The following is a 13,190-nucleotide window of genomic DNA, read 5'->3' as shown; positions in this document are numbered from 1 at the left end:
CAGTAGCTGCCAACGATTAAATCATTGAATTAAGCTTCCATTTTCAAGACTTGATGAAATAAATTAAGATAAATATGGCTGTGGTAAAATTTTATTCACACTTTTTAAAAATATTTATTATAAAAATAATTTAAAAAAAATATTTGTTATAAAAATAATTATCAAATAAAATGTTATAATTTTTCTTTTCGGTGCTTCTACAGAATTTAAACTTAATCAAACTGACTTTTTCCAAACTCAAGCAAAGGGATTTACACCTATTGTAAACTAGGGGAATGGGAGTTTAGCCCACATTTCTCGAATCGTCCTAATTTTTTGTTGGCAAAGTGCCATTTTTACCGAGCACCATAACTATACACATAGGTATACATATATATTTATACTTATATTTATGTACAGCCTTTTAAGTTTTGTGAAAAATCTGTCATCTATTTTTTAAAAGAGTACTTTAATAAAACTTAATTTTAAAAGCATCATTTACTAGCAGGGAGACTCGAAGATGCCCAGGATTGAATGATAATCAATTAATGTTTCATACTCTCATATTTTTATTGTCATTGAAATCAGTGAAATCGCCCATTTTTAAATCAAATCAATTGATTTCCTGCTCTAGTTGGGAACTCATCGCGGTGCACCAGGATGAAGCTTCACATGCCTCCCCACAACGACTTAGTCCAAAATATATTATAGTCTATATTGCACTGTAGAGAACCTACTGCTTATTTTATAAAATTATTTGTTATATATAATGTCTTGAATAAAAGCTTAAAATGCAAAAGTCAAGTATTGTAACAGAAACATTCATTTTAAACATGCTCCTATCATATCAAAAAGCCTGCTGTTGATTTCATATGCCTGGCCTGGCCTTACTGCTTGTGCAGAGATAATGACTTGAATTAAAGTTTAAAATGAAATAGTCAAGTATCATGGTACAGATGTGCTTTAAACTGAAACATTGATTTTGAACGCACCCCTGTCATATCAAAGAACCTACTGTTGATTTTATATGACAGGCCTTTAGGCTTGTGTAGTAATAAAACTTCTCAAATGTACTTGTGATCTTAGGCTGTATAAGGTGTTAACTTTGGTCAAAATCGCCTGTTCCTTCTTTCATTGGATTTTGATTATCAATACTTATCAAAGATATTTCAATACAAAACCTATCTAAGAACACTGCCAGGCACATAAAGTACCTTTGTGTGAAATTTCATAAAAATTGGCCCAGCCATTTGCAAATTCATAGGAGACAAACTCGCACACACACAGTTCCTTTTATATAACAGTAGATAGATAGATAGATAGATAGATATTAGATTTACATGATGGTAAATTATTAGTTTTCAACATGCATATATGATAGTGTATTATATATTATATCTACTAAGGTTCGTTCTATTCCAAAATAAAAATGTTTAGTTGATAATTTTTATTTACATTTCATAATATACCAGTTGATGAAGCAGCCTGTTGGTTCGAATCCTAAATCCTTGTGAATTTTATTAGAAACTTCATTTCCTGTTTCCACAGAAACGTAAGGAGGATAACCCAGATTAGAATATTTCTCAGACATGAGGTGCATGACTGTTTTCCCATAACCACGATTCCTGAACTCAGGTTCCACATATAACATTCCAATTCCACCATACATTTGTCCAATGGCATATGCAATGGCCCTTCCATCAGCATTAAAAAAGCACACTGTGGGGTATGATGCGATAAGCAGCCGTATGAAGTTGACTTCACTTTCTTGGTTCTTAGGATTTCCAAACTCCCAGTTTGTATGCACTAATTTCGCATGATCGAGGGTGAGAGTAGACACAGTGACATCTTCAGGGATTTTCCTGTTTTAAGATGGAACAAAAAACAGAAAGAGATGAATACAGGTAGATGTTAAATGAAAGAATCAAAATCGATATTTTAATTTGAATCTTTTAAAATAATTGTGTTACAGAAAGAGGAAATACCAGATAAATGCCAGAATTACAAATTTTCAGGACAACAAAATGAAAATTTAATTAAAATAAAGATGGTGGAAGCTTTTGTCTGGCTTTCATAAATTTTATGTGAGAACAGAGATTAACTTTTTTTAAAAATGAGTCACCACTGCTACGACATCGAGGATGAGCTTTAATAAGATTGGTGGATTGTCAGTTGAATGCTGAAGAATATTATGAAATGATTAAAAATGATTAATGGAATAGACAAAAGAGGGATCGTTTATAGCAAGTATTTTGTTGCAATATTTTTGCACTATAATGGGGTATGATCCCACACAGTCGGGAGATTCTATTTATAAACGATGCTGCTAGGAACTGACGAATCGAATTAATTCACGTTCTGCTACCAACCAATCAGAAACCAGAATTCCTCCATTAATATTAAACCTTTCTATAGCAACTTCACATGTTTTCTTCGTGTCAACACGGGAAGAATCTTTTACTCTGTGGATTTCAACTCAAGAACTGTCTACTGCGAACCAGTCACCTCCAGGACTTGTGTAAAACAACTAACCATCGGAAACTGTTCTGTCTACTGCGAACCAGTCACCTCCAGGACTTGTGTAGAACAACTAACCATCATAAACTGTTCTGAAACTAAACATGGCTTACACTTCTAGATATGTTGATATTAGATTTAAAGAAAAACCTGTTGTAGTCTTCACTGAAGCAGTCTCATAGTAATGTATTCTGCAAATGAGAAGTTCTTGGAAAAGAACTCTGTTCATGGAAATTTAATCTGAGGCTAGACACATTGAGAAAGAAAGGTATATTCTTTTCATTTGTGCTAGGGAGACAAGTTCTCGTGAATGTTTGACACAGAGGAACTAGAAATTAGAGGTCAGTATTCATTTTCCATAGACATAATAATAGAGTAGAGAAAGACTAGCACCTTTTCTTCTGCAAAAATCTTCATTCACTACCTTGCAAAATTGATTTTGTGCTCTATCAAATCAAGAAAAAGAGTGCTCTTAATGGCACCTCCCCACATGTGATAGCAGTACTCCATTTTACGACTTATATGACTTATATCTCTATAAATTCACCATGAAATATTCTTACCATATCTGTACTAATGCACCAATCACTATGTTTCTTAGACAGGATGAAAAAATAAGAATTCCTAACTTATTATGTCTTGCATTGCCTGCTTAGCTTTCAATGAAAATAGCCTCAATCCACTCGACTAAGAGCAAAATCCCACCTTTTACTGTCAATTTTAGTGCGCAATCATTTGTATTGAGTTGAGACTATTTAAACTAAACTTACAATGTTGTTTATAGCCGTTTGGTATGAGAGTCCACTGATGGCATCCCATGGCCTTAAATTCGGAATATGGGTCCATGAGCACGAAAATTCTATGTTGTCAAAATATTCTCAGATTGTCATATCAAAGAACCTACTGTTGATTTTATACAATGGTATTTTAGGCTTGTGTGGTAATAAAACTTCTAAAATGCACTTGTGATGTTAGGCTGTATAAGGTGTTATCTTTGGTTAAAATTGAATAAATATTTATAATTAAAACCATTAAAAGACTATAGTTTTCTTTGAATAGCTTTTTAAGAATATTTTTAAACAATTAATTTTAAAAGACTATATTGTTCTAAGAATACAATTAACAGAATAAAAGAGTATTAGAATATTATTTAAAGAATACATTTATAAGAATATATTGTAAATACGGCTTTCTTTGAATATCTTTTAAAGGATAGTTTTTCTTAAAGAATATCTTTTTAAATATGTTTTTAGGAAAGTATATTTTAGAGAATTTCTAAGAATACTTTTTAATTTATATCTTTTTCCTAAAAATATTTTTCAAGGAATACAATTTTCAAAGAATTCCTTCAAAAGAATGTATTTTTCTTAAAAGACTGAAAAAAAAAAAAATTTTAAGAGTACATATTAAACAATGTTTATTTTTAAGAAAATATTTTAAACAATTTTTTTTTTACTAAGAATACATTTTTAAAAATATATTTTTCTTAAATTTTCTTAGAAAAATTGTAAGGAATAGAGAATTTGGTGCTTCTACATTATTGGGATGAGATTTTGTAGTCGGAAAATGGAATTTTCAGATAATAAAAACAATGGTTTCAACTGATTTTTTTTTTTTTTGTTAATTCTAATAAGTTACAATAGTAGCTTTCAAATTATGCAGTCGAAATTACCTGAATATTACTGAATTATTAAAAAAAAAACTTTAATCGTGTTATCAGGTGAAAAATTGCTGCCATCTTTGTTTAATTTAAACAGAAAATTACCTCCCAGTTGAACTCTGTGTTTTACAATTGTTTTCATCAAATTCTATTTTTTTTCTTTAATAAAATTTTTCCACCTTATCAATTTTCGTGAATCATCTTAAAAATACGAAGACATAGATATCATTGTTTTCATGTGAAATTCAGTTTTACGATTTCTGAAAATCTCGTCTCGATTTTGCAGAAGCGCCAAAAATTTTAAGGAATATATTTTCTTGGAATACATTAAAAGATTATCTTTTTGCAAAACTAACATTTTATGGAATATAGTTTTCTAAGAATCCTTTATAAAGAATATCTTTTTTAAATAACTAATCAGAATTGACATTTGCATCTTATATTCTAAACATAATTATTTAAGTGAAAAGTAGTTATACACTTTTAGAAGACATTTATTTTGAATAGAAATTAAAGATAAATTAGAAAACTTTAAATGTCAGGAAATGATAAAAATCATTTTTTATTTACTTTGTTGGTGTTGAATTTCAATATTTCGCTAAAAAATTAGCCTCGGAGTTTTAGGTCCAGTCCGTATTTTTTTTTTTCTTCATTTTGTTGTTATGAAGGAGAAGGTAATTCCATGGAGAAGAAAAATTTAAATGTACATGCCGTCCAGTTATTTAACATGTGCGTCACCCCAGTTCCGGGCATGAATATAAAGTGAAAAGTAGTTACATACACACCTTTAGAAGACATTTATTTTGAATAGAATTTAAAGATAAATTAGAAAACTTTAAATGTCATGAAATGATAAAATCATTTTTTACTTTGTTGGTGTTGAATTCCAATATTTCACTAATAAAATTTAAACAGTCTTTACCAAAGGGGCGTCGGTGGGGTATACTAGCAAAAGACATACCTTTTCAAAGTTCTTTTGTGCTTCCTGCAATTAAAGATGCTTTTCTTTCGAAAAGGGGAATGCTAAGACATGAGTATATTTGAAGATAATAATTTATTTCCATGCTAGGCCCTTTCTCAAATACACGTCGTACAAGTTTATATTTTGCTATTTCATCCTTTTGATTTCCACGAGTGTCAAATGTAAACTTTGGAACACAAGAACCCCATTGGTTTGCATTGAATACTGAAACGGATCTCTTTTCACTGTCCACATGTATATCTATCTAAATCCTTTCTTTGGTTGTCTGACGTCACCAATAACTCATCTGTATTGTTTATTTAAATTCCTATTTATGTTAGTTATAACAACTAAATTTCCTTTTCGCCAAGTTAATATTCCTGGTACATATTTTAACAATAATATTTTATATTTAAATACCTAATCCGCTTCGATAACATATTTTAATAAAATATTTCTACTAACTAAACACTGACAGTTGCTATTTCTACTAACTAAACACTGACAGTTGCTATTTCTACTAACTAAACACTGACAGTTGCTATTTCTACTAACTAAACACTGACAATTGCTATTTCTACTAACTAAACACTGACAATTACTATTTCTATTAACTAAACACTGACAATTACTATTTCTATTAACTGACAATTGCTATTTCTACTAACTAAACACTGACAATTACTCATAATCAGACTAACTAGCATTTTCCAGGATTAACAACACAACAGTTAGTACAGTTGAGAAGGCAGGAAACAGAATTCCAAACTCCAGCATTCCGAGGAAACTATTAAAGTAGATGGCTTTCCAGTATCTAGGGACCTCAGCAGTAGGGGAAATTTTGTTGTTTGTGAGGTTAGTTAGGAGTATGTATGTCAAGGGGGCACAATTGCTATTAGTTCATCAGAGTCTATTCCATTAAAGAATTTGTCAAACAGGCAAAACCATTGATGACTTACCTTGGTTTACTTTTTTCTTTGTTCAATGCAAGAAGTTCGAATGTGAATGGTGTACCCGACACATGCTGCGACCTATTATCAGCAAAACTTTGCAAAATATGCTCAAACTTTACTGGATATGCTTGAAAAAGAAAATATTTTGTAAACAAAATTAATGATTTCATATAAGAAAAAATCTATTTTGGAGAAAAAAAATCTATTATTTGGATTATTCTAACTTGGATATTATTCTCACAACTTTTTGACCGATATAAGCTCCGACCATCGTCAGGTGCATCTTGTATAACTTGGGAATTATTATTATTGAATTATTTTGGAATTAGTTTGGAGATGAGTAAATTGTATAATTTTTATTTAAGGCCAGAGGAATAATTGACCGAAACATCGTGAAAACAAGAACTAAAAGACGAAGATAATAGTCCAAATAATTAAATAAAATAAATTTTTAAAATTGGGAATTCTTATTGAAATTTTTAATAGAACTCTTTATTTAATCGATGGGGGTCTGCAAGGACCTGTGGCATAACAGATGTAAATGCTAAGTAATAATCAGTTGTTACAATATTTTGGAATTATAATGGGGTATGATCCCACACAGTCGGACAATTCTATTTATAAACGATGCTGCTAGGAACTGACAAATCGAATTAATTCACGTTCTGCTACCAACCAATCAGAAACCAGAATCGCTCCATAAATATTAAACCTTTTCTGTAGCAATTTCGCATGTTTTTTTTTTTCGTCTCGATACGGTACGAATATTTTGCTCTGTGGAACTGTCTACTGCAAACCAGTCACCTCTCAGGACTTGTGTGTAACAACAAACCATCGGAAACTGTTCTGAAACTAAACATGGCTTACACTTCTAGAGGTTATGCGCCCAGCATGCATCTTTATTTCGATGGATCCGAATCAAAATTTAAGTGACAGTTTTTCAGAGGTTGATGGTTCAATTCTCAGTATGGGCAATACCAAGAAATCAATTATGAATTACTTTAGACTTCTACCTGGATTAACTCCACTGGATCAAATAAAGGGTTTCTTAACAAAAATCTGTACAAATTTCAGAGTTCGATAAAATGCATGTGGAGAAGGTCAGAAGTTTCATCAGACAAAATGTTATAAGAACAACATCCGAGATGAGAACCATAGTCCAAAAAATTCAAATAATTAAAATTATCAATCCTCATCTAAAAACTTTTTGTAATTATTTTGTCCTATTTTTCTAATATTCAATATTTATTAAATCGGCTTCTTTTAAAAGACACAAAATGTGAAAATCTCATATGGGGTTTGTATACATGTCAATATTAAAGTTTTTAAAAAAATATAGAAGCTTTAGGGGTGTTTAGATGAAATCAAAATTCAAGAAATTTTGCTTTATTAGTAAGTAAATCAAATTGAGTGTAAATTGTATAACATGTGTAGGGTAGAACGATACATTTGTCATCCTAAAGAAAACAACACTACGGTTTTATTTTAAAACTTTTATTGAAAAAATCAATTCAGGTAACTTGATTATGTAGTAAAGCTGACATCTATTCTATGTAGCTGCCTTCAGCCTCAATATGGGTCCAGAACTGGGAGCATGCCTTTTCCACAAGTACCAGCAGGAGCTCGGAGAATACTCGGTGGATGGTGGTGATCAGGCTGGTTTTGGTGTTGAGAGAGGTCATGTTGGTGATGTTCTTGACATATGACCAAACGAAGTAGTCGAGCAGATTCAGGTTAAGGGAGGAGAGGGGGCAGTGAGAGAAGAGTACAACGTCATAACACTCCTTCTGAAGCCAAGAGAGAGAAGAGTACAACGTCATAACACTCCTTCTGAAGCCAAGAGAGAGAAGAGTACAACGTCATAACACTCCTTCTGAAGCCAAGAGAGAGAAGAGTACAACGTCATAACACTCCTTCTGAAGCCAAGAGAGAGAAGAGTACAACGTCATAACACTCCTTCTGAAGCCAAAAGAGAGAAGAGTACAACGTCATAACACTCCTTCTGAAGCCAAGGGAGAGAAGAGTACAACGTCATAACACTCCTTCTGAAGCCAAGAGAGAGAAGAGTACAACGTCATAACACTCCTTCTGAAGCCAAGAGAGAGAAGAGTACAACGTCATAACACTCCTTCTGAAGCCAAGAGAGAGAAGAGTACAACGTCATAACACTCCTTCTGAAGCCAAGAGAGAGAAGAGTACAACGTCATAACACTCCTTCTGAAGCCAAGAGAGAGAAGAGTACAACGTCATAACACTCCTTCTGAAGCCAAGAGAGAGAAGAGTACAACGTCATAACACTCCTTCTGAAGCCAAGAGAGAGAAGAGTACAACGTCATAACACTCCTTCTGAAGCCAAGAGAGAGAAGAGTACGTCATAACACTCCTTCTGAAGCCAAGAGAGAGAAGAGTACGACGTCATAACACTCCTTCTGAAGCCAAGAGAGAGAAGAGTACAACGTCATAACACTCCTTCTGAAGCCAAGCCTAGGTTTCCTTGGACTTGTGGGCCGGCTCAGAGTCCTGCTGCTACACCCAGGGTCTGTCAGCGGCCACCTGATTGCACCAGGGGATCACCACACTCTTCAGCACATCCAGGTACACTTTGGTGTTGACTTTCAAGCCGACAGAAGATGTGAAGTGGCATGATGTGAACCACACTTGAAACCATACCAAATACCATAACCATGGCCGAAAATTTCATTGAGCTGTGCCCTCAAGCATTAAACTATCCAGATTTGCATTTTGAAGGTGCAGGCAATGGCCCTGTTGGATCAGTAGAGAGCATGAGTTGTATAGCAGCACATCTCCGATCTCACTCGTTGAACATTGTGTCACTTTCAGACCTGACAGGAGGTTCCTATCACTCTTGGTATTTGAACAAAATTGGTACAAAATTAGTAGATGGTCTGTTACAAAAAAAGAAAATTAGTTTTCATTAAACGAAAATGGAATCATTTTGTCTTTTCTAGGGCGACAATTTTATTGTTCACCCTGTAAGTTTTCAAATTGGAGATTAATAATATAATAATATTATGCCTCACAAATTTTTTTAAATACTTCAGAGAAACTGAAATTTTGGGAATATTTATTAATTGATATCAAGGAGATATATGAATTTTTACGAATAGCTTCTACTTCCTTTTCAACCCAATTCATGAAACTAAATTAAATTAAATACAGTACACATTACTCACCGTTAGTTCCATTCCAAAATTCATAATGATTAGTTTAAGCGTAAATCCTATGCATACAAATATATAAAAAATACATACATGGCTAACTTTATATATAGAGAGAGATAGAAAATTAACGTGCTCTTTTGGATGATTTGTTAAGTATAGTTTTATAGAGGAAACAAAGACATTATTCCTGAAAGTTTTTAAATGCTGTCACACAAGATTCTTCTTCATCATCAGCCCTGCCATTTAACAGCATTGGTGACCACATTTCTCCAATGTGGGTGGCTCACCATAGCCCGAAACAGCTCAACTTTTGACAATAATCCCGTCCAATCGATCAAGTTATCCATCAAATTGCATCAGTCGACCTTGTTTTTACGATCCTGGCATTTTACCGGTCAATACCAGATGTTCTCTGCCTCTTTCACAATAAATATGCCCTCAGAACATCATTTGTCTTTTCATGATCATTTCCATCAGTATTCTTTTTAGTGCAGCCAGACCTAGTCCATATTTTCTCGTTAGAAATGTGATCTTTCCAAATGACCCTTAACATTTGTCTCACAAACCAAATTTTTGTGCTATTAATGCGTTTCTGCATTTTGGGGCATTTTGTCAGGTTTCACAGCAGCATTTTCAAAGTAGGTGGCTGTAGGGATTACATGGTCATAAAGAATGCGTTATCTAGTCTTAAGTGTGATGGTATTGGAGCATAAGATCTTTCTTGCTGAGTGAATAAATATAAGTTTGACAAAGGAAATTAATTTTTAATGGATATTATGTGAAACAAAAGCTAAACAAGAGCAAAGAAAAAGGAGAAAGGAACAAAAATAAAAGGAAAGGGTGAAACAAAAGGAAAAAGAAAGAAAGAAAATGCAATAGCTTAGCATAACAGGAATCTAGTTTTGCTTTCTCTGTTCCTACCGAAACTACTACACTACAGGGTGAAATGATAAAATTCTTGCCTTAAAGAAAACAACACTACAACTTTATTTTAAAACTTTTATTGAAAAAAAAAAAAAAATCAATTCAGGTAACTTGATTATGTAGTAGAGCTGATATCTATTCAATGTAGCCACTTTCAGCCTCAATTACCACCTCGATACAGGTCTGAAACTGGGAGCATGCCTTTTTCCACAAGCACCAGCAGAATCTTGGCAAATACTAGGCAGATGGCGGCAATCAGGCTGACTTTGGTCTTGCGTGAGGTCATGTTGGTGATGTTCTCGATGTATGACTAAACGGTTTTCACTAAATGGAAATGGGATCACGTCGTCTTTTCAAGGGCCACAATTTTATAGTTCAACCCAGTATAAACAGTGTCCCATAAAAATTAGCACAAGTTTATAACAAACCAAGAAAAGGCATAAATTTAGTTGGAATTTTCTATGAAGTTTGCTTACCTGTAAACATTACTGTTTCCCCAGTAAAGTCTAGTGTCTCCAACATTTCTTTCAGTTTTTCTCCATCCGAAGTAAAGATATTGCAGAATTGAGTGTGATTAGGCTTGGAAAAATAGAAAAAGACGTATTAATCAAAATTACTTTACAAACGAAATATTCTGGTTTTAGACATTGAAAACAATTAACAACCATATATTTACAAGTCAGAAACGCATTTCTTGCAAGGCATGAAAAAGGTTAAACAAAATATTTTTTCATAAGCTTTAAAAATAAATCAAACAACTTATTTTTACTTAAAAAAAAAAAAAAAATTAATATTAAGACAAGTTATAGCGAGTTGATATAAAATTACTGGATGTAAGATTACAAAATTTAAAAATCTTTTTAGATCTCACCTCCAAAAAATATAAATGCACAAAATTTATTTTCCATAGCAAATATAATTTTTTGTTTTAGTTTAAATAAATAAATAATGTATAAGTAAAATATGATATAAAAAAATCATACAAGCTAGAAAAGCATTTCCAGCAAGTAATGAAAATGGTTAAACAAAATGTACTTTTTATAAACTTTAAAAATAAATGTACAAGATTTAATTTGAAATTAATCAATTTTTCAGAGCGCACTTAAAACTTTACAAAGTAAGGTATAAAAATTTAATTTAAATTTAATCTAAACAATGCCTTGGATCTATTTTGTTGTGTGCATTTTGTTGCACTTTAAAAAAAGTATATATCATTCAGCAATTAATAATATAGATATATAATTTTCAAGCAAATGTTTTTAAAAGTGCAACAAGAAATGCTTTTCTAACTCGTATCTCATGTTTTAGGCCAGTTTTAAGCAATTTTTTAAAATATTGCTTCTTTTTTTTTTTTATCAAACTCATATAAGGTTAACAATCTTAGAAACACATCAATACATTTTGGATCCTCAAGTAAATTTCTGATTACTTGGAGTTATATTTTTAAAAATATTTTTAGCAGCATATAGAAAAATAATAATAATAGTTTTCTTCAATAAAAGGAGTTTTTGCTTCTTAAATAAACAACATAAACTAGCGGGGTTTGTAGAAATTTTACAGCAGCATCTTTTATATGTAATATATTGCTGCTGGTCATTCTGCGTACGTTCTGCATGAATGGAGACCCTGCAATATTATTGTACCTATTTACTATGCCTCCCCACGGGACAGAGTTAGACACCAGGGTCGTTTTTTAACGTGGAGAAAAGGTACAAAAATAAAAATTGTCTCAGTCGTGAAGGATTTCTCCTCCACCGAAAGAGAACAAGAAATAGAAGTGCAGCATCTGAAGAACAGATACTACACTTTGAGATATTAAATCTTTTATTCATGTTAAAAAATACAGAAAAAATCAACGATGAACAAAAAACTTAGGCACATGGCCAACTCAAAAGGGGGGATTTTGGGGGTCGTTGGTCATCCTTGTCACTCCAGAACTAAACAAAGTCAAAATTTTTCTCCCAGCTAGTATCTTCTTTCACCATAATACCGCATTCACCCTTTCATATTGGGGGATGTCCTAGTAACTCCCAATTTTTAAAACATTTTTTATTGACGTGTAAAAACAAAAAAGATAACAATAAAATGGTAACAATAATTCATTTGTGTCGAGGGCGGGGGAAGAAAAAACAAAAGGTGATTAGTAGGACCCTCCAAACCCCGTCTAGTTGATAGACTGCCCGTTCCACTAGGTTTGTAAAAGGAACCTCGCTTCTGCGGGTCAGTCTCTAGGTGGGGATGCCCTCTAGATGGGGGTGAATGGAGAAAAGAAAATTTTTGTGGGTAAGGGATGGAGGTTAGTTTGTATTTCTTTTTCTCCAAGATGGGTAAAATTTAGAGGAAGGGGTGAAAACAAAAATTGCAGGTAAGAGGGGATGGGGATCTTGGAGGCTTCCTAATCGGGGAGGGATGGAACACACACTCAGCTAGCTGAGAGACTACTTGTTTAATTTTACTTTACAGAACTGCGCGTTCCACACCTAGGCGGGGAACACGTATTCAAATTTGGCTCCTCTTCGTACACACAGACTTGCCACATGTATCCATCTTCTGTCAAATGCCGCGCGATGCAGCCTTCTTCTATCGCATCTGATCTTCACCCGTAGTTGGTGTTTAAAGAACGCGATCAGATCTTGATCAGAAAAAGACAACATCTCCCGGCAACCTTGCAGACGCGACGTCCAAATCACCATTCTCGCCACGGCCAGGATCGTAACGTAGACCATTTGTCTTTTCCGGTCCCACGGCGGCCTCACGTTGTCCACAACATTGGATACAGTAATTGGGCGAGGATGCTCAGGATCGATGCGAGCCGTCACTCCGCTGACATACGACCAGTACTGGCGAAGTTCGCGGCAATCGAAGAAAGCGTGATCCGTAGTTTCTACGGCCGTTGTCCCACAACGGGGACAATCAGGCGACGCCAAAAACCCGGAACTGCATTGTATGTTGTTGAGTGGAAGTGCATTTCGGGCCAATCGCCAGGTCAGAGAGAACTCCGAATTGTTCAGATG

At 33.5% G+C, this 13,190-nt stretch overlaps 1 protein-coding gene across 1 annotated transcript in view; it reads right to left on the bottom strand.

Moving 5' to 3' along the window:
• Nucleotides 1-530: 530 nt before the first annotated feature.
• Nucleotides 531-13,190, bottom strand: part of LOC145276537 (glycine N-acyltransferase-like) — a 44,106-nt gene continuing 31,446 nt past the window's right edge. The window contains exons 3-5 of the mRNA XM_080127748.1: nucleotides 10,653-10,755; nucleotides 6,077-6,197; nucleotides 531-1,841 (exon numbers count right to left, since the gene is read on the bottom strand). Of these exons, the coding sequence (XP_079983874.1) occupies nucleotides 1,427-1,841; nucleotides 6,077-6,197; nucleotides 10,653-10,755 (639 nt within the window). The 3' untranslated portion in view covers nucleotides 531-1,426. The remainder of the gene's footprint in view (nucleotides 1,842-6,076; nucleotides 6,198-10,652; nucleotides 10,756-13,190) is intronic.

Source organism: Euprymna scolopes, chromosome 1 (genome assembly GCF_053919585.1).
Source record: "Euprymna scolopes isolate OS-2025 chromosome 1, ASM5391958v1, whole genome shotgun sequence".
Classification (NCBI taxonomy): Eukaryota; Metazoa; Mollusca; class Cephalopoda; order Sepiida; family Sepiolidae; genus Euprymna; species Euprymna scolopes.
Note: the sequence above shows the minus strand (reverse complement) of the source record. Positions and strands in the feature narration are given on the sequence as shown.